At 51.8% G+C, this 23,101-nt stretch overlaps 8 protein-coding genes across 8 annotated transcripts; 4 read left to right on the forward strand and 4 right to left on the reverse strand.

Annotated features, from left to right (window-relative positions):
* Window positions 1-336: 336 nt before the first annotated feature.
* On the reverse strand, window positions 337-1,755 carry Aud_007703 (CENP-N/CHL4 family protein; the record flags this gene model as incomplete). The annotated part of the gene is made up of 1 exon (XM_043292591.1): window positions 337-1,755. One exon carries the CDS (start codon window positions 1,753-1,755, stop codon window positions 337-339), a length of 1,419 nt encoding a protein of 472 aa, XP_043148526.1.
* Window positions 1,756-3,238: 1,483 nt separating this feature from the next.
* Aud_007704 (putative bZIP transcription factor (MetR)) lies at window positions 3,239-4,764 on the forward strand (the record flags this gene model as incomplete). Its single annotated transcript, XM_043292592.1, has 2 exons — window positions 3,239-3,536; window positions 4,145-4,764. The coding sequence occupies 2 exons, from the start codon at window positions 3,239-3,241 to the stop codon at window positions 4,762-4,764; spliced, it is 918 nt and encodes a 305-aa protein (XP_043148527.1).
* A 508-nt stretch (window positions 4,765-5,272) lies between these two features.
* Aud_007705 (uncharacterized protein) lies at window positions 5,273-6,375 on the forward strand (the record flags this gene model as incomplete). The annotated part of the gene is made up of 2 exons (XM_043292593.1): window positions 5,273-5,705; window positions 5,765-6,375. The coding sequence occupies 2 exons, from the start codon at window positions 5,273-5,275 to the stop codon at window positions 6,373-6,375; spliced, it is 1,044 nt and encodes a 347-aa protein (XP_043148528.1).
* A 39-nt stretch (window positions 6,376-6,414) lies between these two features.
* Aud_007706 (uncharacterized protein) lies at window positions 6,415-7,519 on the reverse strand (the record flags this gene model as incomplete). Its single annotated transcript, XM_043292594.1, has 2 exons — window positions 6,415-7,308; window positions 7,367-7,519. 2 exons carry the CDS (start codon window positions 7,517-7,519, stop codon window positions 6,415-6,417), a joined length of 1,047 nt encoding a protein of 348 aa, XP_043148529.1.
* A 237-nt stretch (window positions 7,520-7,756) lies between these two features.
* On the reverse strand, window positions 7,757-9,195 carry Aud_007707 (uncharacterized protein; the record flags this gene model as incomplete). Its single annotated transcript, XM_043292595.1, has 2 exons — window positions 7,757-9,019; window positions 9,076-9,195. 2 exons carry the CDS (start codon window positions 9,193-9,195, stop codon window positions 7,757-7,759), a joined length of 1,383 nt encoding a protein of 460 aa, XP_043148530.1.
* A 941-nt stretch (window positions 9,196-10,136) lies between these two features.
* Window positions 10,137-11,542, reverse strand: Aud_007708 (uncharacterized protein; the record flags this gene model as incomplete). The annotated part of the gene is made up of 2 exons (XM_043292596.1): window positions 10,137-11,449; window positions 11,509-11,542. The coding sequence occupies 2 exons, from the start codon at window positions 11,540-11,542 to the stop codon at window positions 10,137-10,139; spliced, it is 1,347 nt and encodes a 448-aa protein (XP_043148531.1).
* A 1,456-nt stretch (window positions 11,543-12,998) lies between these two features.
* Aud_007709 (putative DNA mismatch repair protein (Mlh3)) lies at window positions 12,999-15,810 on the forward strand (the record flags this gene model as incomplete). The annotated part of the gene is made up of 2 exons (XM_043292597.1): window positions 12,999-13,245; window positions 13,298-15,810. 2 exons carry the CDS (start codon window positions 12,999-13,001, stop codon window positions 15,808-15,810), a joined length of 2,760 nt encoding a protein of 919 aa, XP_043148532.1.
* A 3,036-nt stretch (window positions 15,811-18,846) lies between these two features.
* Aud_007710 (dDENN domain protein) lies at window positions 18,847-22,380 on the forward strand (the record flags this gene model as incomplete). The annotated part of the gene is made up of 4 exons (XM_043292598.1): window positions 18,847-19,477; window positions 19,559-21,877; window positions 21,926-22,180; window positions 22,241-22,380. The coding sequence occupies 4 exons, from the start codon at window positions 18,847-18,849 to the stop codon at window positions 22,378-22,380; spliced, it is 3,345 nt and encodes a 1,114-aa protein (XP_043148533.1).
* Window positions 22,381-23,101: the final 721 nt, after the last annotated feature.

Genomic DNA, 23,101 nt, shown 5'->3' on the forward strand with positions numbered 1-23,101 from the left:
GATGCACCCCTGTGTAGCTGTGTAACTCGTAGATGTGCAGTATATTTGTCCATTGACCTTATCAGGCTCGGATCAAGCTCGTCCTGCTCGCCTAGTCGCAGTACATCAAGAGCTTGCCAGGTAATCGTCTGTGCCTGCGCTATCGATCTTGATGTCTCCACACGTCCAATGTTCAGTGTCATGGACGTACACGAAGTCTTGGGTTCTGTACGGCTGTTTTTCGCTGGCCGCGTTACTGCTCCGCGGCAGTTGCATCGGGGGAGGGGTACCAGCGTGATCCCCCCTCTGGGTAATTCGCTAGTTAGCTATCAAGATTCTGGAGACTAGCTGCTACCGTCAACCATCTTTGATTATCCGCTTTCCTCGATGAACAACAGCTACGCTGACAGCTTCTTCACCTGTCATCCATGACGGCATACGCTCCGGCTCAACAACGCCCAGTTCGGCAAGCTTGCGGATACCGCTGATGACGTCCGAGCCGGCAAAGGTGAGTGATACTGTTGGCTGCGTGCGGTCCACATCATGTTGGTCATCCTCGTCGTTCGCCGCATCAAGCAGGCGCACGTCAAGGCGGTCCAGAGGGGCAGACGAGAGGGTTCCCGACGTGCCAAAACGAGAGTGAACGGCTAATTTGCGCTTCTTGGCGATATGGGAAGTAGGCTCCGTCTCTTTGCTCGTGCTGCTGTACTCCTGGTTTTCGTTCTCCTTGCCTAGGGCTGAGTCTTGGTGGAAGTGCTCTTCTGGAGGAATCGTGTCCGACGGACGTGGGTCCAAGGGACTCCCTTCGAGTACTGCGTCGGCGAATATACTGAACGCCCCATTGGCCGCGTTGGATCTTCCGGGACCGCGGAGCGCCAGCAAAGCTTGCAGATTCTTCGCTGTCAGAGAGGTCGCTCTTAAAGCATATCGCTCTTGTGGCCGCGATAATGCTTTGGGTAAAGCGTCTCGTACAATGCGATGCAGACTCCGAGCATCGGTTGCGACGGCATGGTTGGTGGATACAGTTGATTTTGCGACAGGCGATGCTGCTATGGACGTGTAGATGAATGGGCAACTGTCGGGGAAAGCCACGTACATCACTCGCGATGAGTCCGTCAGAGCCTCAGGTGGCTGGCGAGGGTTTTGGTATGGAGAATTGGTCACTAAGATGCGCAGAAATGAGAGCGGAAGCGAGGACGAGCGGACGAGATGGTAATGCGCTTTCACCAAGGGAGAAATCTGCTGCTGAAGGTTACTCAGGAAAGTAGCGGCATGAATGCGCGGTAGACATGCCGAAACGTCAGGCGCTGTTGCTCCTGCGGATTGAGGTCCGTCCATGCCAATGCGACTGAGTTCAAATGCTGTCCATCGCAGACTTGCTGGATGGTCTTCCATATACCGGATGTCCACCATTGCCAGCTGGCGCAAAGTAATACCATGTCGCCAGTCGCCCTCCAATATACGATCAATCACCTCGCGTTTGCCGCCCTTCCTATCTTGTAAATCCTGGTAAGCGTTCCGCACATCCTCGATCGATTCGGCGGCCGGGTACGGGCTGAGTTCATCGTGGTCGGGGTTCTCGGCTTCGTCTTGCTCAAGATACGGTGGAAACAATTGCGCGTTGCGATCATCGAGCCATTGAAACACAAGGTCCAGAAGAGCCTGACGGGATAGCCGAGAGAATGACTTTATGAGAGACGGGGTCGAGGAGGGGATGCGGAGAGTGTTGGGTAGACTGGCGGCTGTTGGTGCACGGATAGACTTTGGACGCGCCATTGTGCGATTGATTGAACGATCGACTTTACTCTATAGTCGAAGCATAATCAATGAGGCTGAGTTACATGACAATGGAGCGCAATTCCTTGGTGAGAGCTGGATTGCGACCGCAAGGCCAACTCACAAGATGGAATCAGAATAAACAAAGCAAATGAGGTCACGTGGCGATAAGTTACTTTACACCTTGTAAGATAAGTTAGTAAGCAAGTAGGCAGTATTATTACTAATAGTGATGCACACCCACACATAGTGCACGGACACAAACTGAAGAAACTAGGAAAAAGGCCAAGGGAAGTCTACAGACGTAGGGTAGCTTATCTGCGGCATCATGAGCTACCACAGAGTATGGTTGCAAGGGTCATGGCTAGGACTGCAACTGAGATTCATGCGCAAAGCGCGTCATGAACAAAAAAGACTAAACCCAAAAAATCGTTGAGGCTTTGGAGCCAACCACCAACGCACAAGGGAAAGGAATACGAGATAAGGCAGGCTGATTATTAATGTGCGGGAATCTGTTTCCTTGTGATTGTGAAGGAGTGAGCGGCTCAGCATTCAGCAGTCACACTGAACACAGGCTTTTTCAGCAGGGAAACCGCTACAGACTTACTCAGACATAGCATACGGACCATAGTAGTAGAGTGCATTGACAAAAAGCAGGTTGAGAATCATAGCTGATACCTTTTTAAGAGATTACCGCCATTCGTATACTTCATTGTGAAATAATGGTTCCGGAGATTGGACAGAGCCTGGTTCGAGGCGTTTTAAAAACCGGTTGACTCCGATCTCGGTCGCCGAAAAAGATGACTCTGGTGCGATGTAATCCTTTCTCGATACGGAAAGTCAATGAGGCACAGTGGCGAGACAAAGAAAGTTTTACCTCAATGTTGTTCATTGTCAAGACGAAGGTGATTCCAGGGAAGGTATTCAGTTGTATATTTTAGACAGAGTATGCTTTGTGTTGTTGCTGCAGAAGGGACATGGTAAATGAATGAATACTATCAAGCATCAATAAATTAGTCGTTTGGTTTTGTCAAAATGCCAGCTGTGAAACCCTTGTTTGATTTTTAATCATCGTGATCGGATCGCTTTGACCATTCATCTTCAAGAGCGTTGACTTGCTTCCGCCGGATTAATCATCCACCCCACCGTGCGCAAATTCCCACCCACCTCCCCGATGTCCCGCATTCTACCGTGAGTATTATTCATTATCGACTGGTCCCTTCGTTCCTCTCTCTTCTACTCTTTCATCTTCGGACCCTTATCCACAGTCAATTCGACCTCGACGTGATATTCGAGCACATCTGACAAGTGCTACGACATCTTCTCGGATCGATTCGGCGGAGTCACATAGACGAGCCATCGGTTCCTGCGTATTGTCACTCTCACAAGGCATCATCTAAACGAAACGCAAAGGAAGACAGCCAACAGCTACTACTCGATTTGTCTCGAGAACTTGATAGAGGCTTAGCCTCACAGATACATCATGTCCGGTTACAACGGCCGCCGTGCGCCCAACTTCTCCCAATACATCGACGACTTGAATGCCATTCCCTCGCCGTACGACCAGGCTTTGCAGCAGCAACAGAGACAAGATACTTTCAATCTTGATGCTGAACTCTCGTTGTTCACAAATACCGAGTTCTTCGATTTCGACAAACTCGGAGATCTCAACCTGCCTACGTTTGATGCCATAAATGAAGACAGTGCGAAGACAACGGAACAGCAGAATGGAGGACATACCACCCACAATCCCGATATGGAGTTTCTGGATCTTCTAGGGGGTGAGTGAAATCTACTTCTAGTGGTCTGATGCTTTTCTTCATTCCATGCTGGACATATGGCGCCATTGTTCCCCACACAAGTACTTGAAGACTTGACCCCTGTTCATTTCACATGGTCAATATGCTATGACTGTCAATTGTGCTCAGTCATTTTTGCTTCTTCTTCCCCTCATTCTCTCATGCAACTCGTGATATCTTGCATGATCCTTTTGGATCATTGGTAGGCACAAAGTTGCGGTTCGCGAAATCCGTTGCACGGGCCATCATTAGATGAGCAAAGCACCTAAAGCCACCCCTGTCTGCATGAACCTTTTCCCCCTGTCTTTGCGCGGCTATCTTAAAAAAGGTTATGTGCTTCCTGCATCAAATTTGCAATTTAGCGTTGTCGTGAACGGGGTCGACTATGGCGCGATCTCACGTGACCTCTTATCATCACCATTCTCGTTGCATTCATCTGGCATGAGTGTACCAGCACGCTTCCATGGATCCCAATTGCTTCAGTGTTGTCTTATCCCGCAATGGTTCCCTTCACTTGTGTCGCCCAGCTTGGCTTTTGGAGCGCTGTTTATCTGATTAGTTATGGCCTGCGGCTAATTTCACACTCCTAGATGGTTTCGGCAACATGCCCGATTTTCCCGCAGCCAACTTGAACTCGATCAACTCTCAGGTTCCGATTCAAAATACTCAATTTTCAAAGATCCCATCAATCCCTTCGGGGATTTCAAGTGCACCCTTCAACGCCAGCGCCAGTCCGAGTCAGTCTAGTTCGTCTGCAACATCGCCTACCGCTCCAGCTACCAGCCCAGTAGCTGCTCCTGCTGCCTCTGCAACGACTGCGGCGGGACCCAAGCGCAAGAACACGCAAAAGGCGCCCCCTATCAGTGTGGAGGAGGCTGCCCGCATTGCCGCGGAGGAGGACAAGCGTCGCCGGAACACGGCTGCTAGCGCGCGATTCCGGGTCAAGAAGAAGCTCCGGGAACAAGCGTTGGAAAAGACCGTCAAGGAGACCACCGAGAAGAATGCCGCTCTTGAAGCCCGCGTGACCGCGCTAGAGCTGGAGAATCAATGGCTGAAGAACCTGATCACTGAGAAGAACGGCAAGTCGGCGGAGGAGACCAAGAAATCCGAGACCGACATTGCCAACATGTTCAAGAAATTCCTCTCCTCTCAGAAGGCCGATGCTGAACGGAGTAGTTCCGAGTCCAAGATCGGTGTCGGCACTGCGTGAGCAGAGCTAAATCGGAAAAAAAAAGTAAAAAAAGACCAAAGTGAAAGTGTCGAATATATTATTTCCCGTTATTTTATCACAGCTTCTCTGTTTATATTATTGAACCAGTATCTGGTTGATCATTATTTGGAGGCAATGTGGAAGGCGTCTCACGGAGCCAAGGGTGGATGAGCGAGTCTTTTATGATTGACGATATGTTAATGTGTCTGTTTATCAGCGAGCCCCGCTGGAGAGATTCCATTTAGAACGCAATTCAACTTTTACTTAATTCTTCTCGATTGTATGGATAGAACTTTTATACCCAGTTGAATAGTTGAGTATAGTCGAGACTCTAAGTGCTATGTACGGTGTGCACTAGTATGACAATGATCGAGGCCCACCAGCTTATGCACGGCATCCTTTGTCCGTATTTAAATCACCTCAGACCTCAAACATCCTGTCATGATAGCAACGAATCCCACCTCAGTAGGTTTTCGCGTGCCAGGATTATAGCAGAATTACCGTCAATATGTTGCAAGAATACCACTCACTTCCCATCCTCATCTTCTACCTGAGTCTGGCCTCCGCCCTGGCCGGCCACGCATGCCTCACCATCTACAATCGCTACCAGACCTGTAAATCCAACGTCCAATGGCAGAGCAAACATTCCCACAAACTCGTCCTGTTCATTCTTCTGGCCTGCGCCAGTCTAGCTTCGACATGGTTCTACATGTTTGCTTTCTTCGCTCATTCCTACCGCTCATGGCGGGGCCAGTGCACCCTCGCCCAGTTGCATGACCTCGAGCGCGCCTCTCTCCCCATGAAAGGGGAACTGTGGCTGCGCGACACGAAGTTGTTCAAACAGGCGTGGGAGACTGTCTCCGAGACACCGGAGCGGCATTGGTGGAGCGGACAGATTTTCCTGTTTACGATTGCGTGGAGTATCTTTCTGGGAGTTATGGGTATTTTGCTTTCTGCGCCGCCCCAAACAGCATCAAGCTTCTAATGTGATGGATAATAGGTCGTCGGTTCAACATCCCCCGTGTTTGGACGTATATGCTCCTCGGCCAGGTCGTTGCTATTTCCTTCGCGCAGAGTCTCTTCGCCGCCACGGTGGTGGTCTCGCTCCCGCGCCAGTCTCAGTCTACTTCTCGCACTGGTGACGACTCCCGTGCGAACGGGACGCTATGGGTGCCGCCGGCGCTGTTTGAGCTCGGACCGGTGCTGATCTCGCTGCTCAGTGCGGCGGTCGTCCCCTTGGTCGCGCACACGAGCTACTTTATGCCTGTGCTGCTGATTCCGCACCTGTTGCTGTTTGTCCCCGGGGCTCTGTCGCCAGGTATGCTGCCTAGGGGATGGGGGAAGAGTCAGCCGGTGGCTGTGGCTGCCAGACGGTATGCGAGGGTTTTCAAGTGGTTGTTTGCGATTTTGGTGGTTCTGGTGGCGCAGTCTACATATGCTTTGACCGCGACAGTGGAAGGGTCGCTTTGGCGACGACTCCTAAGCGCCATGTCCGAGCATCCGGCCGTGAGTAGCGTCAGCTGGGACGTGGTGTGTTGTTTCTTGGTTGTGGTCTCATGGACGGCAGCTCATTCGGGGGACGTACAAGAAATGCTGGTTGCTTGTGACTAGAGAAATAGATATGTGTAATGTACAAGAGCAGTTTTCAGACTATAGACCCTGTCTCTTCGCAATAATCACCGTTCCCCGAACCACGCCACTCCTGGCCCACCAGCCAAACACAGCCCCTGCCCCCCGGAACTTGCCCACGGTCATCCCAAACCGGCGCAGTTCCTCATCCTTGCGCGCAATGAAACCCGCCAGCCCCGCAAAGACATGGTCCGAGAGATCGCGCATCTGCACGCAGTCGCGCCCATACCCGGCGCCGACGAGCAGATCCTCGTACTCGGCCCTGGTCAGGAAATTCGAGAACGGCGTGCCCGTAACCATGCACACGAGCCGGAGCATCAGCCGCTCCCACAGCGATGCGTTCTCAGACAGTAGGAGGTCAAACGCCATCAACGACGCGCGGAGATCCCGGCAGGCGTAGCTGATCAGTGGACGCCTCGACGGGCGCAGATGGTACAACATGTCGAGGGCCAGGACCCAGTTGTCGGAATACAGTCCGTTCTCCTCGGAGGAGACGATCATACCGCGCAGGGCGTCTTTCATCTGGATACTCCAGGAGAACGGATCTGCGGCATCGGCGCAGAAGATCTCTGCTTTGGACGGCGAGGTAGCAGCCTCCTCCAGCTGCGATCGAACCCGTTGCCGTGCCATCTCCGCCTGTGCAGGGGCGATGGTGACGCCGACGTAGGCATCGAACAGGGGCAGTGGACGGGCGGTTGCGCTGTCATCATGGTCATCACCTGGGACCACTCGAGGGAGTCGCGCTGTGTTAAGCAGATGGAGCGACTGGTCGCCGCAGCCGATGCCTACGTCCAGGAGGTTGAACCTGCGCTGCGGCGGGTGAGGGACCGGTCGCCCAGACGGGTCCACCAGACCGGCAGCGATGAGGACTTGGTCTAGAAGGGCTTGAGCGGCGCCCGCGAGGGTGGTTTCATTCTATATATCTCTCGTGAAAATGTGGAAATCGGGACAGAGCATGAGAGTGGCTATCTACCTTCCAATACCCCATGTTCATCCACAGGCTTGGCGGGGGAGTCTGGACGTGGAGGATTGCATGGTCTAGGCTGTAGAGGTTTTTGTCACGCTGTTTGAAGATGAATTTCCAGAGGTGTTGAATAAGACCGAGAAACCAAGTGATGGGGTTCATGGCGAGTTTTGTGTTGGGAATGGATACGTATGAGGAGATTAGAAGCAGCAGTTGATGTACGTGTGGTAAACAAAGATGCCGCGGGGCCAGGACGGACCCAAATTCAATTATTAGCAGTCGCTTAATCCCATTATTCGTGTCATATATATATATATATATGCTAGTATCCGTCATCGGTTTCACAGAATTACTACTATGTACATGCAGTCATCTCACGTTAGACTCATGTTTCGACCCTCATCTTTCCCATGGGACTTCCACCCCCAGGTCGGCTGCCACTCGCATCGCTGATACAATGCATCCCTCCAAGAGCACCATTCCATCCCAGCACCATCCTCCCGCTAGATACACGCCGTTATCACCACTGCGCCAGTTGACTGCCTTAGAATCAGCGTGCCTGCTTTCTTTGTCAAAAACGCGATTGATCAGCCGCCGGCTCTGCGGACTTCGCAGCACGCGCGTAAATGACGCCGATTGAATGACTTTGGTTTCATGGATAGGTGTTAGCGGGTTTGTCGTGACAAGGACCGAGTTTGGCTGCACGTGGACTGATTCCGTGGTGGACGCGTTGGAGCGGAGATAAATGTGCTGGGGGGCTCCGGCTTCACTGGAAACCGAAAATTTTGGCTTGACTCCCATCCCGACCTGCGGGAGATTGGCAAAATCCGTATGCGCCACCGTCTTCACCGTGGTCGTCGGAACCTCGCCCAGACTAGATGCCAAGGGCTCGAAGATGTGCGCCACGACGTCCGGGGATACAGCCAGAACAACCAGGTCGAACGATTCGGTGGTTTCCTGCGCCTTGCTGTCCGCTGTGCGGTACGTGAGTTCAACTCCGTTCGGTCTCGGCGTGACTTTGGTCGACTCGACACCAAGCCGCACGTCTAGCCCACGCAGGAGCGTGACCTGGACCTCGCGGACCCCATCTGTCACGACGTAGTGCGGTTGGCGATGAGTGAGCCTCTTGTATGCGAGCACATCCACTGCAGGAAACTGGAGCAGCTCCTCGTGCGAGCAAGTACAGACGCTCGAAATCAGCGGCAAGAGGTAATTGGCGTTGTAGTACTGCGGCAGATAAATGCGGCGAAGATAGTGGTCGAACGATTCATCTTCTTTCGGAGTGACAAGAAAGCAACACAAGATGAACCACAGATAGCACAAAAGTGCAAATACGGCTTCGATAAGCCACTGGAAAACGTCTCCCTTGCGAGGGAGTAACGGCGACAGCTGGTGGAAGTTGGAAGTATGCACCATATACGGCTCTTCCTCCTGCTGCTGCTGCTGCTGCTGCTGTCGTCGTCGCGAAGACAGCCGAGAGAAGCTAAAAACAAACGGTTGCGAGTGATATCGAACTCCCAGATAGTCATACATGCGAATGAGATTGCGATAGAAGCCGCCGGCAAAGGCGCGCATCGGCACGTCGGCCCATACTGATTTGCTAACCCCTGGGTCCGAGCAGGGGATTGGTATCGATTCCGCACTCAGAGAAATTTGATCTCTCTATTCATCGTCAGTGACAGATGAATTTTTGTCTTATGAACCTTAGTAATATCTACCTTGTCAATTAGTCGCACTTGGAACCGTTGCTGTGGATCATGGTGTAACAGGTAGGCCGCCGTCAAACCTGCCATCCCTGTGCCCACCACCGCGACACGTCGACGATGATGCTCTTTCATGGTAACACTTATCCAATCAAAAGGCCCTTAAGGAAATTCTGGAGGCCGCAATAGTTGAACGAGAGGACAGAAATAAGAAGTAACCTCGGGTGGAAGGTGTTTATTTTTTCTGCTAATGGAGAGACCCGCACTGTTCTTGGCTCAGGTGAATCGAATCCATCAATCAATCATCCCGAATTAATGATAATATGATCACCCACGGCAATGGGACTCTGGAGAGTACTCGGTAGAAAGCATGTGCTGGTCCACCTTCTGGCTTCTAATAATTTGGCTTGGACCCTTAACTCACTTTGGTGCTGTCGCCGAATCCTGATTCTGCCGCATTTCAGCCACTGAGCTTGCATTGGTGACCTTCAGGGGTCAAACATTGCCATTGCTGAGAGTGATCGTCGGATGCACTTGAAGCTTCCTTCCAGCGCCACGCTGTCAATACTTTTGACATTTCTCCTGAGTTTCATGATATTTCTACGGTTACGATTGTGACCATCATTCGCAAATTGAGAATTGACGTTAGTATACACATCAAGCACGACGCATTAAGCACTACGTATTAAGCACTAGGTACTAAACTTAAACTGCAGGTATACATACGCAGTCAAGTGTCAACTAGCAAGAAATAATGAAATAAAGTTAATCATGCTAAACAATACCAGCGGGATATCAATAGTGTCCATGCATCCAACAATCAAGGTATACCTACTCCGTAGATACAAATAACCAAATAAACACCCCAAACTCCCAGGTTAAGGTGTATGACTCCCATCCCAAGCAGACAGACCTCCATCCTTCCCTCGCACGGGAAAAAAGAAAAAAAAAATAGCAAAGCAAAAAAACAGTGATAGTATTCTAACCCACTGTGTCATGCAGTTATCTTGCGTAACTTCGTTGCGTAGCTCACGGCAGACTCTCCTGTGTATAAAGTCATATCATGGTCGGCGTCATCAATTCTTTGTCGTCGCGGTCGTTGTCGTTTCAGTCGTCCCTTCAGGCATGGCATCAAAGGAATCCTCCTCCTTCAATCCTGCTGGCCTCTCTTCCTTGTCTTCTTTCTCCTGGTCGCCTTCATCACCATTTATCTCACCCCATCCCGAGCTGCGACGACTGATCCTCCCCGTCATGGGCTGACTGACGGACCCGCTGGCGATCGCGACACCCATCCCGCCCGAGATGCTCGCCGCATAACTGTCGTTGCGACTGTGCGAATACGCTGCGCTCTTCACGCTTGCACCATCTCCCGTGCCTGGATTTGGTTTGTTATGGTAGCTCGCTCGCTCGCCGCTCGCGATCGCACCGGACGCTGAGTATACACTAATCCGCTCAGCGCTAGCGAGGCCCACCATGCTGGGACGATTGAGTATTCCGGGTGTATTGAACGTGGACGTGTTGGATGGCTCTCCAACATTTGCACTGAGCACGCTCAGAGGCAGACTCTCGCGACTACCACCAAATACCGAGGACGGCGCCAGAGCGCGGACCGATGCGTTTGTATCCAGCGAGTTCCTGCGGCGACGTTTTGAAGACGAAGCCAGAGTGAGGATGGATGCGTTGTCAGTGAGAATATTGTTGGCAGTTGCAGTGCTGTAGGTATGAGGCTGGCCGTGAGGGGCAAGGTGGGATGGTACCGCGGTCGCAGGGGAGGAAGGAAATGGCTGGGAGAATTGTACTTGTTGATTCGCTGTGCTGTGCGTCGAGTTCGCATGCGCTAGACCCTGATGTGTACTTTGCACGTTGTAGAAGTGGGTAGACGGCGCGGCGGACTGCACGGTAGTTAGGGTAGTGGTCAACGAACGGACCGACGGCGCGGGCGACGAGAAGGTACTTCCTTCGCCTCCGCCGCGAGAGCTGATCCCTCCTCCTGCTGTAGCCATCGTTCCTGCCTTGGAGTATGCTGCCTCGGAGATGGCCGTGTCACCGTTCGTTGAGATGGTCGGGGCCGTCGACTTTGCACTTGTCGCAGGCAGCTGATTGTCGTATCCGGAACAGGCAATGGAAGGTTCACTATATGAGCACGATCGTGGCCCATTGGCAGCATCTGTATCCGAGACCGAAGAGACGAAATCGCTGCTGTATTCACCGGCAACGTTCGTAGTACCGGAGAGCGGGTAAGGGTTGTTCTTGGTGTTGTTTCTCTTGTTCTTGTGAGAGTCATGGCGTTTATGGGACCAGCGAATTGTGCTGGAATCCGTCGAGGATCCCTTCAGACTGGTAAGTCTCTTCATCCAGCTAGAGAACGGGTGGCGACGTCCGCTGCGAACTATCGTCAAGTCAATTTGGGGTTGTCTCATGAGGGGCACAATGCTTGCGAAGACGAACCATGACTCCGCGTAGGCACCTCAGCTGTGGCCATCCTGGCCGCGTAACAATCTGCAAGTAATTGCACGGGAATGGTTAGAGTTGAGTATTTCCAGATAATCGATGTTGCCAATCAATGCCGAATAAAGGAGGTCGCGATACAGGTGAGTTAGTAACAGAGGGACGAATCGGGCAATCAGATAAGCCGCAAATCACCGAAACAGAGGTCGACGCTGAAGTATGGCACCACAGCTCGTCGGATTGCCAACTGACCGAGAATAAGCTTTGGTACTGCAGAAGAAGAAAACGAAGACGGAGGAATGAAAGGAGCAAATTAAACCAAGGGAGGTAAGAGAATAAAATGGCTGGGTAAATGCTGGCTGCGTCTACAATGCTGTCAGGAGTCCCAAGGGGATGACTGCCTGCACGTGATTCCTGCCTCAAGCCCAAACCAACCTGCCCTGCCGATTCTCCTCTCCTCCCACCTCATGCTGACTCGAATTGGCTGTATTCAAGCTGAGATGTGAGCGAAGATAGCTCTTTACCAATTAACAGAACTTTCATATTTGCCCGCCAGCCCGTTTCTAGGGAAAGTAGGGAAATAAGCAGGAAAAGCATTAGAGGTGGCCCACAATCTGCGCCAAGTTCACCTGGATTATATGATGTTTTCAGACTGGGGGATCCTGGGTGTCTTAGCAGAAGTATTATTACTCTTCTCGCCATTGTCAAGTGTCGTATATCACATTCTGCGTAAGAAGGAAAACAGAATAAACCACCAGTCATTCAACTGAAGTGGCCTTAGTTTGCTGGACCTATGGTGGGCAACCTCATTAGTTTTGTTCCTCAAGGGATTTGTTTCCCCCTTGAAGACGATGGTGAAGATCGCAGCGCGTGTCGTTGAATTATTCGAGGCAAAGGAATTGTATAGGTTAGACCATGCATTCTAAGTGTGGAAAAGGCATTCCAACTAGGGAATATGGATGATTATGGGATATTGGAAGGTACATTAGGAACACTGTCACTATGGCAAGTTGTTTTTTTTTTTTTACCCTAACTATTCCTTGCGCCTGTATGGGACCGCATGAAGAGGCCGGATTCACGAAGACTTAGCACACAAGCCTGTGAGGGCGACATAACACATCCCTCGAAGTCCAGTAGCTATATAGTTCTGGGCACCAGACAACATAGGCTGCCGCCAGGCATAACACGTAATATATCACGTGACAGTTTTCATCAACTGCAGTAGTTCCCTCTTAACAACTCTTCCAGACTTAGACAACAAGCATGGAAACGACTCTGATCAGTCGCTCCTGATTCATGAAACTAAATCTCTGGTGCAGTTGCTGTCTTTACTCTAGGTCCGATGCTACCTCAGAGTCTAACGGAGTTTCATATGCCACTCTGGTGGCAACTACTTCTCAAGATTGGCCAAGGGCCATTCAATGCTATAATCATGTGAAGACAGCCTGTTTCGCTTGAAAACATCGACTGAAATTTCTCCTACTTCTGTCATGTCTTCAGAGGACAGCAGAATAGAGCCACTACCACCCGAAGTTGTGGCGAAGATTAAATCTTCAACTTCTATTACCGATCTAAATCGAGTGGTTGTTGAACTCGTCAAGAATGCGCTGGATGCAAATGCACATACGGTCTCCGTAACGGTTGATTTTCACCGCGGGGGATGTGTGGTTGAGGACGACGGTGATGGGATACCCCCGGCCGAATTTGAGTCGGATGGAGGAATAGGGAAAGCGCATCGTACGTGGGCCTCGCTCCTGTTAGTTGTCTTCTCGCTCACCTTCTCATACAGATACCTCGAAGTTACATTCAGCAAGAGCTGTCTACGGTCGTAGAGGGCTATTCCTCGCTTCTGTGGCTTCTCTTTCACTATTGACGGTGACCTCACAACATTTCCGCCACAACAGCACCAATAGTGTCATTTTTCATCATTCGACTCCAATCGCCCGCTGGATACCAGCACCATCATCGCATCAGTTGAGTTCCAGCGGTCATGGGACGTGCGTTACTGTTAATGACTTGTTTGGCAATATACCCGTACGCGTGAAAAGTCGGGCCCTAGCCCTTCAGAAACCCGACGAATTTGAGCGGCAGTGGGATGGCCTCCGGCGACTACTCGTTTCTTTGATGTTGGCAAGTGACCATCTCACTAAACTGGTGATCTCAACTGCTGGAAAAGAGAGGAAGGTTACGATTCGCTCGCACGCTGGGCGTCAAGAGAAAAGGGGAGACTTGGATATCCAACGCATCGCTTCTATACTCATGCAGGCCGGCCTGATTGAGTCGCAGAACTCTGGTAGCTGGAACTCGGTGTCGGCATGCGTCCCTGGGGTGTCGTTGCACGCCGCTGTATCCCTTATGCCGAGCCCCACGAAGAAGGTTCAGTTTATCTCCATGGGGATCGATCCAGTCTACCCGCGCAACAGCACGGACCTGCTCTATAGTGAAATCAACCGTTTGTTTGCTTTGTCCGATTTTGGTGCGGTTGAAGCGGCCCCTGTAAGCAGCGACAGAAACCCCGGCCCTAGGTCTACAAGCAAGGCAGTGAACAAATGGCCGATGTTCTACATTCGCATAGACGTCGATGATCCTGGAGAACTCTACGAGGAAGGCCATGAGGTGGTACCGGAGTCAAACCAGTCCGTCCAGCGTCTTATTGATGTGCTTGCGGCCATGATAAGCGAGTTCTTGAAACAACAGGGTCTACGACCACGTGCAGGGCGACAAATGAAAGGTGCGTCTCAGAGGTCAATGAACTTTGAGTCGCCAGGGGCTGGCGGATCCAGTCTTGCGAAATCGGCGTTTTCACGCAACAAATCTTCCATTGTCGAAGAAGCCTTGGCAGGCCAGTTGAAGCTGCCGACCTTTCACAGACCGACGTCAATGAACACTACATCGGATTTTACGACGTGGTCTAGGGTCAAATGTGCGAGAGAACCGCCTGCCGGTAAGCATGAATTGGCCGATGGGTGGAAGAAAGTGCATTCAAGGCCTGCTTCGGAGTACCGCGATAGAGAATCGTTGTCAATTTGTCTAGAAACAGATGATTCGTCGGCCGGTAGCAACCTGCAGATTACTGAAAATGACGGGTCGGATGTTGATGCGTCGAGACCGTGGACTGACCCCCATACTGGACGTACTCATTTGATAAATACAAGAACGGGCCAAGCAATCAACGTTAGATCACGACCTACTGCATTTACAGTCGACGAGCGCCCCCGATCTGCCGGACCATTTCAGACACTGCGGGCGCTCGAAAGGTCAAGGCCAAGGTCGGCAATCTCAAGCAAAAGTCATAATATCTGGATTGAGACCCTCCTGAGGAGATGGGAAAACCCAGCGTTCAGTCGGCCGGAAAGACCCATAACCGCGATTGGCGATGGTGAAAGTCACGTAAATACGGGTGATAAGGGCCTCATTCGGCCGTTTGACGGCTCGGGAGACACTTGCGGATTGGAAGATTTGGGATTGGCACAATTCCGAGGCCGGTTACGCAAGAGTCACCTAGCGACGGCCAACATCATTGCACAGGTGGATCAAAAGTTTATCCTCGCAAAGCTCGCTGATGGCCATAGCTCACGGTCGGCCCTGGTCTTGATTGATCAACATGCTGCGGATGAACGATGTCGGATTGAGAGCCTTTTTGGAGAAATGTTCGTTGATGGTCATCGTCAAGTTCAAACCATCAGGATTGACCCTATTACTTTTGATATTCCGCTAATGGAAGCCACTCTTTTTGGAAAGCATGCAGACTTTTTTGCATCTTGGGGTGTTGGTTACACTGTTGAGCGAAAATCATCAGCCAGAACTGCCCTCGTTGATGTGCATTCACTTCCCACGCTGATTGCAGAGCGGTGTCGAGTAGAACCCAACCTGGTCAGCGACTTGATCCGCGGCGAGCTATGGAAACACGAGGAGAACGGAGGGGGTGCTTTGAGCATACATCGGGACGAGTCGGGGTGTGAGACCGAGGACAGTTGGGTGGAACGACTCAAGAGTTGCCCTCAAGGGATTATTGACTTGCTGAACTCTCGGGCATGCAGAACAGCAATCATGTTCAACGATGCCCTGACGGCCGAGGAGTGCAAAAGTCTTATAGGTCGACTGGCGCGATGCGTGCTGCCTTTTCAGTGCGCCCATGGACGGCCTTCTATGATCCCAATTCTGGACTTGAAAGAAGGTGAGGAGTTGTTGGGAGACGGCGCCGAATGCGAATATGAATATGGGTATGAAAGGAAGGTCGGTCGACGACAGCCGGGTTTTCTTGAGGCTTTTCGATCTTGGCAAGCTCTTAGTGAGCACTGAAGCTTCACGCAACTGGAGTTGTTGGAGAGTATAGAGTTAGATTCTTACCGTCCTCTGTGGTGTGAATTTGGTGTGTACGGTTCATATCCTAACAAAGTGTACTTTGTAGATACATCGCTGATCGATGATAGGGTTGGCCTAAAGAATGTGGCATCTGCAAGGTGGAGTACAGTGGCGTTCTTAAGGCTGTCACCGTCAGGGCTCGGGATTTGAGACATGCAGAGGAGAGCGCGTGATAAGGGGCCCAATTCGATGGGATGAAACAATCATGGGTGGTTTTGAGATCATGTCTCGAGAATACCTGAGAGGGAGTCACGGTAGCACCGTGTCAGATCACAATGCATTGCATGCTGGCAGTCAAGATAAAACCGATATAGAGTTGAACTTGAGAACGATAACGAGGATGTCCGGTACTTACCAACATAAGAAGGTCCTTGGTTCTGGGTTCCCGATTGGGAAACGTGAAACAGAACTGCCAAGTGCCAACCTCAGCACCGAACAGCATCAAAACCTCATGGATGATGGACATAGTACTGTAAGTCTTAAGCAGTCAGTTCGGTACCTTAGTGCGCCCTCCGTAGACGAGGCTGGTTAGCTGCAGAAATCCCTACTCCTCCTCCTTGCACCCCCTGCGTCAAGACCACGGTGGTGCTCCATGGCTGGGCCAGGATGAAGAAACCAGCCCCGGAATTGTCCACATCTGGTGATGCGACCAGCATCAGGATCTGTTGCCGAGGGCTGGTTACAGGCGTGTGAACATGTTCAAAGCCAACCAATGCCTATGCTTTGATGGTCAAATGTTATGCACTCAGCGTTATGAATAATTATTCATAGTACTCCACACAAGAATATTGCAGCCTCGGTAGGAAACCCACATTTTCTACGTTGGGTCTTGACACACCGTAAGATCTACGTACTTACATCTTGAAGTATTTACTAGGCGAGGGATTATCCTTTGCAGTCGGAATCATAACCTCGAGATATCCACCATGTGCCATTTGCTTCGATTATGTTGTTGCACTGGTTGGGAGGGTCAATTCCCCTATCCAATCATCCAGCATGTCATCAGAGGCCAGACTGTTCTATCTAGGCACTCGGACGTAGGTTAGCTGAAAATCCCGGATTCTGTACAGTTCGAGACTCTAAACGCCGAGTCGTTGCCGAAGCTGAGGTAGGAAAGTACTTGACGACTGGAAGATTCCTGATGGTGGGGAGGTTAACAGCCAAATGCTGATATCAAGCAAGGGAGTTAGTTGCCAGTCCACCGGTCACCACAACCGAAAAGGTTACATCTGATGTTGATCACTTCCAGTCCGGACAGTAGTGCGTCTCTCCAGCCGTTCAAGTACCAGAGAACCAGAGATATTGTTTTAGAATTTTGATAGGCAGGGGTTGCTCACTGGCAATCCACTCGGTGATATGCTCCCCACTGGATCCGAACATTGACAACTCCCGGTAGGTTATTCCTAACGTTGATCGCGAGTTTCGACAAACTAGTTACTCGGTACAGTACTGAGGTCATACTCTGTATAGATTTGAGATATGTTCTCCGACCTGGTCGAAGAGTATGAAAAACGGTCTGTCATGGCATATCCGTGGCAGAAATTATCGGTGGAGAGGCTGGATTAAAGTACGTGAATGTGTCACCAGAATTGTTTTAGCGCGACAAAAAATAATTGAACGCAAATAATTAATATGTTGATTTACCTTACCTCCTTGAATTTACAGTATCCAAGTCAACCTGCAGGCCGCAGGAGTTCGGTACAGCGCCCTGGATCCTTCGAAATTATGGCTGTCTCTCCTGCATTGGTGCGGTCGAAATCAATGGCTCCAACGAGGCATCGCAGTTTCGTCTGCACGTTGGTTCCCGTTCCTTTGTGCCCTGCCTCTTTCTTTTCTTTTTCCTTTTCTATTCCTTTTCCGTGGAAAAAATTTCCTGCCTTTCCAATGAACATCGTTTGTCGATACTCTCCTCAGTCGCCAGTTTCTGCTGATAGCCGTTTTTTGATCGTCGATTACCTCATAATACCTTCTCCCTCGCAGATAACAGAGTAAAATATCATAAGCAGCCACCAGTTGCGCAGCTAGAAGTGGGTATACCCGTCATCCTAGTGTTGGACTAGACTCAAGTGCATGGACGGTTCTGTTCGCCTGAGTGTGCGTGTGCACAGCGGAGCGGAGGAGTGTAGACTGGAACCATTGGAGTGATCGAACCAAAGAAAACGTAGACCGGAGACTGGAGAGAGCAAAGACAGGAAGAAACGGGCAGGTAGAGCTAGTAGAGGGGCAAAACACGGCCGGAGATGGAGTGGTAGAAGGACCGTATTGTAGTATCAGTCTACTGGATGGAAAGCCATGGAGGTATCGCAAAAGAAAAGAAAAGCGAAGAAAGAAGGTCAGGAGAGGTGAGCTTCTTTCTTAGTAGCTATCACTATTGTTCTGTTATTCTCCTTTCTTCATTATTAGTTAGTAGATATATATTAATCATCTGCCCTTCACTGCTAGATACTATGACTATCTACTAGACTCCTTTTCCACCCCCCTCCCCCCTCTAGTGCTTTGCATGCAGGAGTAGATCAATTTCTCCACGCATTCCCAATTTTTCCCCCTTTCCCCTCTTCAATCTCACTGCATTTTCTCTCTCCGCACTCATCTCATCTTTCTTTGCTTCTTCTGTTCCGATTTCATATACCTGAAGGGCTCATCCTTCCAGCAAGGTTGTCCTGCCTATCCCGCGACCATTGTCGCAATTCTTCTCTACTTATGCGTCCTCGTCTCCACCACGATTCCCTCCCTATTGATCCCGAAGGTCCTGATCGTTGAAGCCACCCTCCCCCATTGGCGCTGGTTTCGTGCTCAAGGTCGCAGTTGACACTTGCTTTTTCAGTTCTATTTTTTTATTTTTTATTTTTTATTTTTTATTTTTTTTTTTGGCTTCATGTGATGACGATAAAATACACGGTAGATTTTGTGACGAATTGAACGATCATCCACCTGCTAGCAAGCTCATCACCCCCTCATCCGACCCAAAAAATTATGCCTTACTCTTCCACCCCGGAGGTGTCAACCACGCCTCTCGCGGATTACTTCTGGATAGCTGGCGTGGATGGCACGGAGATTCTAGAAACCTTCCGAAGGTTGGGGGATGAATATAGGGCCAACAGCGCCACTTCTCCCGGTCCCGCTCTCACAGATACCATTGAGGAGGATGCCGACGCTGAGGAGGCTCACGACCCCCGTCTGGACGGGCTCTCGAGGCCCAATTCGACTTTGCCCGGCCGTAACTCGTTCCAGCGATTCTCTATGCGCTCGGAGAACTCCGCCGAGGCGAATGCGAACGGCTCCAACAGCAATCGGAGCAGCTTGACGATCAAGGGTGCACAATCCCCTCGGGGCTCGTCGTTTCTGGAGGACTTTGACTTCGACAAGGCGCTCTTCAAGTTTGCATCCGAAAGAGACTCGTTCCTGTCCGACCTGAGTCTCAGTGCAGGGGCCATCACGCCCGCATCACGCCCTCGGTCTCGGTTGCGCACTCAGAAGATCACCTCGGACGAGACACCGTCCCAGCCGTCGAGCTTACTACGATCTGGAATCGGTAGCGTACGACGACACATGGCCTTTCGGGATATGAACAGTATGAAGCGGCAGCCTTCGGTTGCCCGTCAGGGTAAGTACATATTCGGCGACATTCGCCATACTCGACCAATCTGCGTTGACAATAAACTAAGCTCTATTCTTTTCTTGACAGCTTCCATTCGTACTTCACGGCGTCTCAGCAATTACAACTCTGTTATCCCCGCTCCGCAGCCCCTAGAATTCTCCCCCACAATGCACCCCCTGAAACGGAGATTTGAGCCCGTTCTTCTCGATCGATACCCAACAAAAGGTATGACGGAGGAGCTGAAGCAGCGCGGAAACTTCCCGGATTATGTGCCGATGTTTGCCTTTCCCAATGACATCAATATCGTGTCTTCCGACCAGCGGCCTCGATCCACGTGGCATGGGTTTACCATGACGACTGACAACGGGTCGCGACTGCATGCAATCTGCGTGATCATCTGGATCCCTCTGAACCAACGAGCGGCCGAAGAGTTAGAGAAGCGCTGTGAAGAGTGGAGGAAAGAGAACATGACGGACGAGGAGCGAGAGCTGGCGGCGAGTCTTGGGGAACGGCTGGCCTCCGAGCGGGCCAAGCTGTCACGACTCCTGGCGCAGCTTCCCACCGTAGCGTCCGGGTCGGAGTCGAGAGAACAGTTGGAGGATGAGATCAGCGCTGTGGAGGAGAAGATTGGATTGATGACCGATCTGCTACGACCGGTGCGTCACGGAGCCGCGTCAAAGATCGAAGGGCTGACCGACGGAGAAACCGGTTTCTGGATCCCCCGCGCATATGGTATTTTGGGGCGCGAGGAGAACATGACGAGCTTCTGGAAGGAGTGGTTGAAGGCCATCATTGTGCCCATGACCGACGGCGGTGTTCAGCGAGTCCCTCCCAGCTCGCCGCGCATGGGTGTCTGGCAACCATTGGAGCGATACGTGATGAACCTGTGCACCGAGGCATTCAGCCCCAACTCGTCCAAGACGCAGGTCGAGCTGGCCGTTCGGGAGCTGCGCCTCTTCGCACGCAAGGAGGCAGCCAATGAGCTGCCCGGTTCCAGAAACACGGATCTCTATGCGTTATTCCGGACGCTGTCCCTGTCGAACATCATCATCCTGTTCGAATACGCTCTTACCGAGTCGCGCATCATCTTCCTCTCGTCCCACACGTCGATGCTCTACCTGGCCACCCGAGCCCTGGTCGACCTGCTGTTCCCGCTCCAGTGGACCGGCGTGCTGATTCCCGTGCTGCCGGCACGGTTGATCCAGGCTCTGGAGGCCCCCTGTCCGTACATCGTAGGCATCGAGCGTCGATACGAGAAGGTCGAATTGCCGTCAGATGACTTTGTCCTGGTGGATCTGGATGCCGACCTGATTGAGAGCACGGTGCAGCCGACGCCCCTGCCGCGTCATCAGCGCCGGAAGCTGCTGTCGCTGCTCCAGCTTGCCGCGCCCCACCACAGTCGGTGCGCGGTCCCCACTGGCCCTCCGGCTTACGCCGTTGAGACGTTCCCCTTTGATGCCTTTATGTCGGAAAACCCGTCTATTTTCAACGCCCGGGCGCAGTCCACTCACCTGGCCAAGTATGTCAGTCTCAATTCGAGTGCGTTTGGCGGCCAACAGCCTGTGCTGCCGACTACGTTCCAACCGCTCATCTTCAACGCTTATCTGTATGCCCGTCATGAGCAAGCTGCGTCCAGGGGCTTCTCATCCAAAGGCTCCGACCGACCAAGCACCGGGTCCACGTCCAAGACCGGGTCACCACCTTCCCCGAGAGACAACTCGCCGACCTCGGGCCACTTCCCGCCCAGCTCCCGGAATGATTCGGGTATGGCTCTGCAGGCTTCGCTGCGGGAGAAACGGTCGGGTCATTTTGATGCCGCATCCCGGCGAAGCTCGTCCTTTGGAATGGAAATGAGGCCGGGTGTTCCGAGACGGCCGAGTGCTCCTTTCCTTGGCCATGCGCCCAACCTGTCCGTCACGACGTTGAACACGGATTACAACTCGGGCTCCACCTACGCACCGTCCGTCTATGCTCAGTCCACGGTGGCAGCCTCGACGATTGTGCCGCAGTCTGTCGCACAGCCCATCCAGAATGCTGAAGGCACTTGCTGGGTTGAGGGCCACTGCCTCCAGGTGGTCCCGGCCGATGACAAGGCCGTCTGTGCCGTGTGCGATGAGCGAGCGGAGGACGGCATGTACCGGTGCAGTGCCTGCAAGACCCTGGTGCACAACCGATGCGCTCTTCAGATCTGCCTGGTTTGTCCCGCAGCGTTCCACCCGGAGCAGGTTCGGGCCGCCTTTGTCAGATGTTTCGCCAGCCTGTTTTACACCTACAAGAAGTTCCTTCAACCGGCCACGGGCGACAAGAAAAAGGCGGGTCTGACGTACAGCTTCAACATGGAAGCGTTCTTGAAAAGCCTGCCTAGCGAGCATGCGGAGTACGTTGCGGTCCTGCAACAGACACAAGGTAAGCGCGGGAAACGTGAATACATGGTCTGTATGTTAACCTCTTTAGGGTTCAACGAGTTTATTGGAGAAAGAGAAAGGGTGAATCCCAAGTCGAAGGACCCCCGACTGGCCTTGTTCGATGAGATTGTTCTGTCGAAACGGAATCGCGGCCGTTCATCACTGTTTTCTAGCCGTACCACGACCGATTTCCTATCCGATACCTCGAACCATCTTTGGCGAACAGCCAGTGCGACCTCGTTTCCACCGAGCAGCAGGGGCCAGCAGTCTCTTTCTGGGGATTATACCCGCATTGTCACTCGAGGTGCGTCGACGATCTACAAACTTGTTAGTCTGCCTGTAGAATAACGCTAATCCGCCACAGCCCCAGCCAAGCTCGACACCAGCCTGATGAAGGAACCGCGCATGATCAATGGAGCGCCGCGGGTCTCAAAAACGGCCAACAATGCTCGCCGGAAGCCGCTTCCTAACCTTATGAACGGGCTTGCTATCTCTCCTCCGTAAGATGATGAGGTTGGATGTTAGAGGAGCTTTATATGCCCTAGAAAACTATTGGATATGACGCTGTCCACGTGGCATGCACCCGTCATATCTCTCGCTGGGGTCAGTTGCCGTGTTTGTTTCACTTTTGTCGCAGATAGAGCAGCGTCAGGTCACTTGCACCCTGAGACTTGGGTGGTTACGATTTTTGGCGCATCCACCGTGGAGGGGACGATATTGCTGCCCTGCACTCGAAAAGCTGCGGTGGGGGACCGCAACAAGCAATGTACGGACTAGCAAAGTTATGGTGCATGGGCACGGGAGGGTCCGCGCCGCGGGAGCACGTCTGGGGCAGGCCGTTCTCATCGGTCTGCAGATGGGATCTGGACGATTCGCATGCATGATTTGAGCGCGGCACATGTCACTACTCATGATTGTGATTGCCTGGCATGAAACCAGACGTTTCGAGGTGATGGGAGGTACGATACATCGACGCCAGCATATTTGTACACATTACCGATCTTCTCTTACTTTCTACATCGAGACAGCGGATATGATTGCTTGATCTTCTGCTTGACAGGATTTGGATTTGGCTTTGGATTCTCTTTTTGTCTTTTTGTTGTCTAATACCCCGAATTACTGGCCGGGATTTCTCCGGCTGTTTTTGGCTTATTTATTTCTAGAGATGTTCCCTTATTTCTTGGAAGAGTCGTCATTTTGCATCTGTGAACGTGTCAATGGAATG

The sequence above is a fragment of the Aspergillus udagawae genome (assembly GCF_001078395.1).
Source record: "Aspergillus udagawae IFM 46973 DNA, scaffold_5, whole genome shotgun sequence".
NCBI lineage: Eukaryota > Fungi > Ascomycota > Eurotiomycetes > Eurotiales > Aspergillaceae > Aspergillus > Aspergillus udagawae.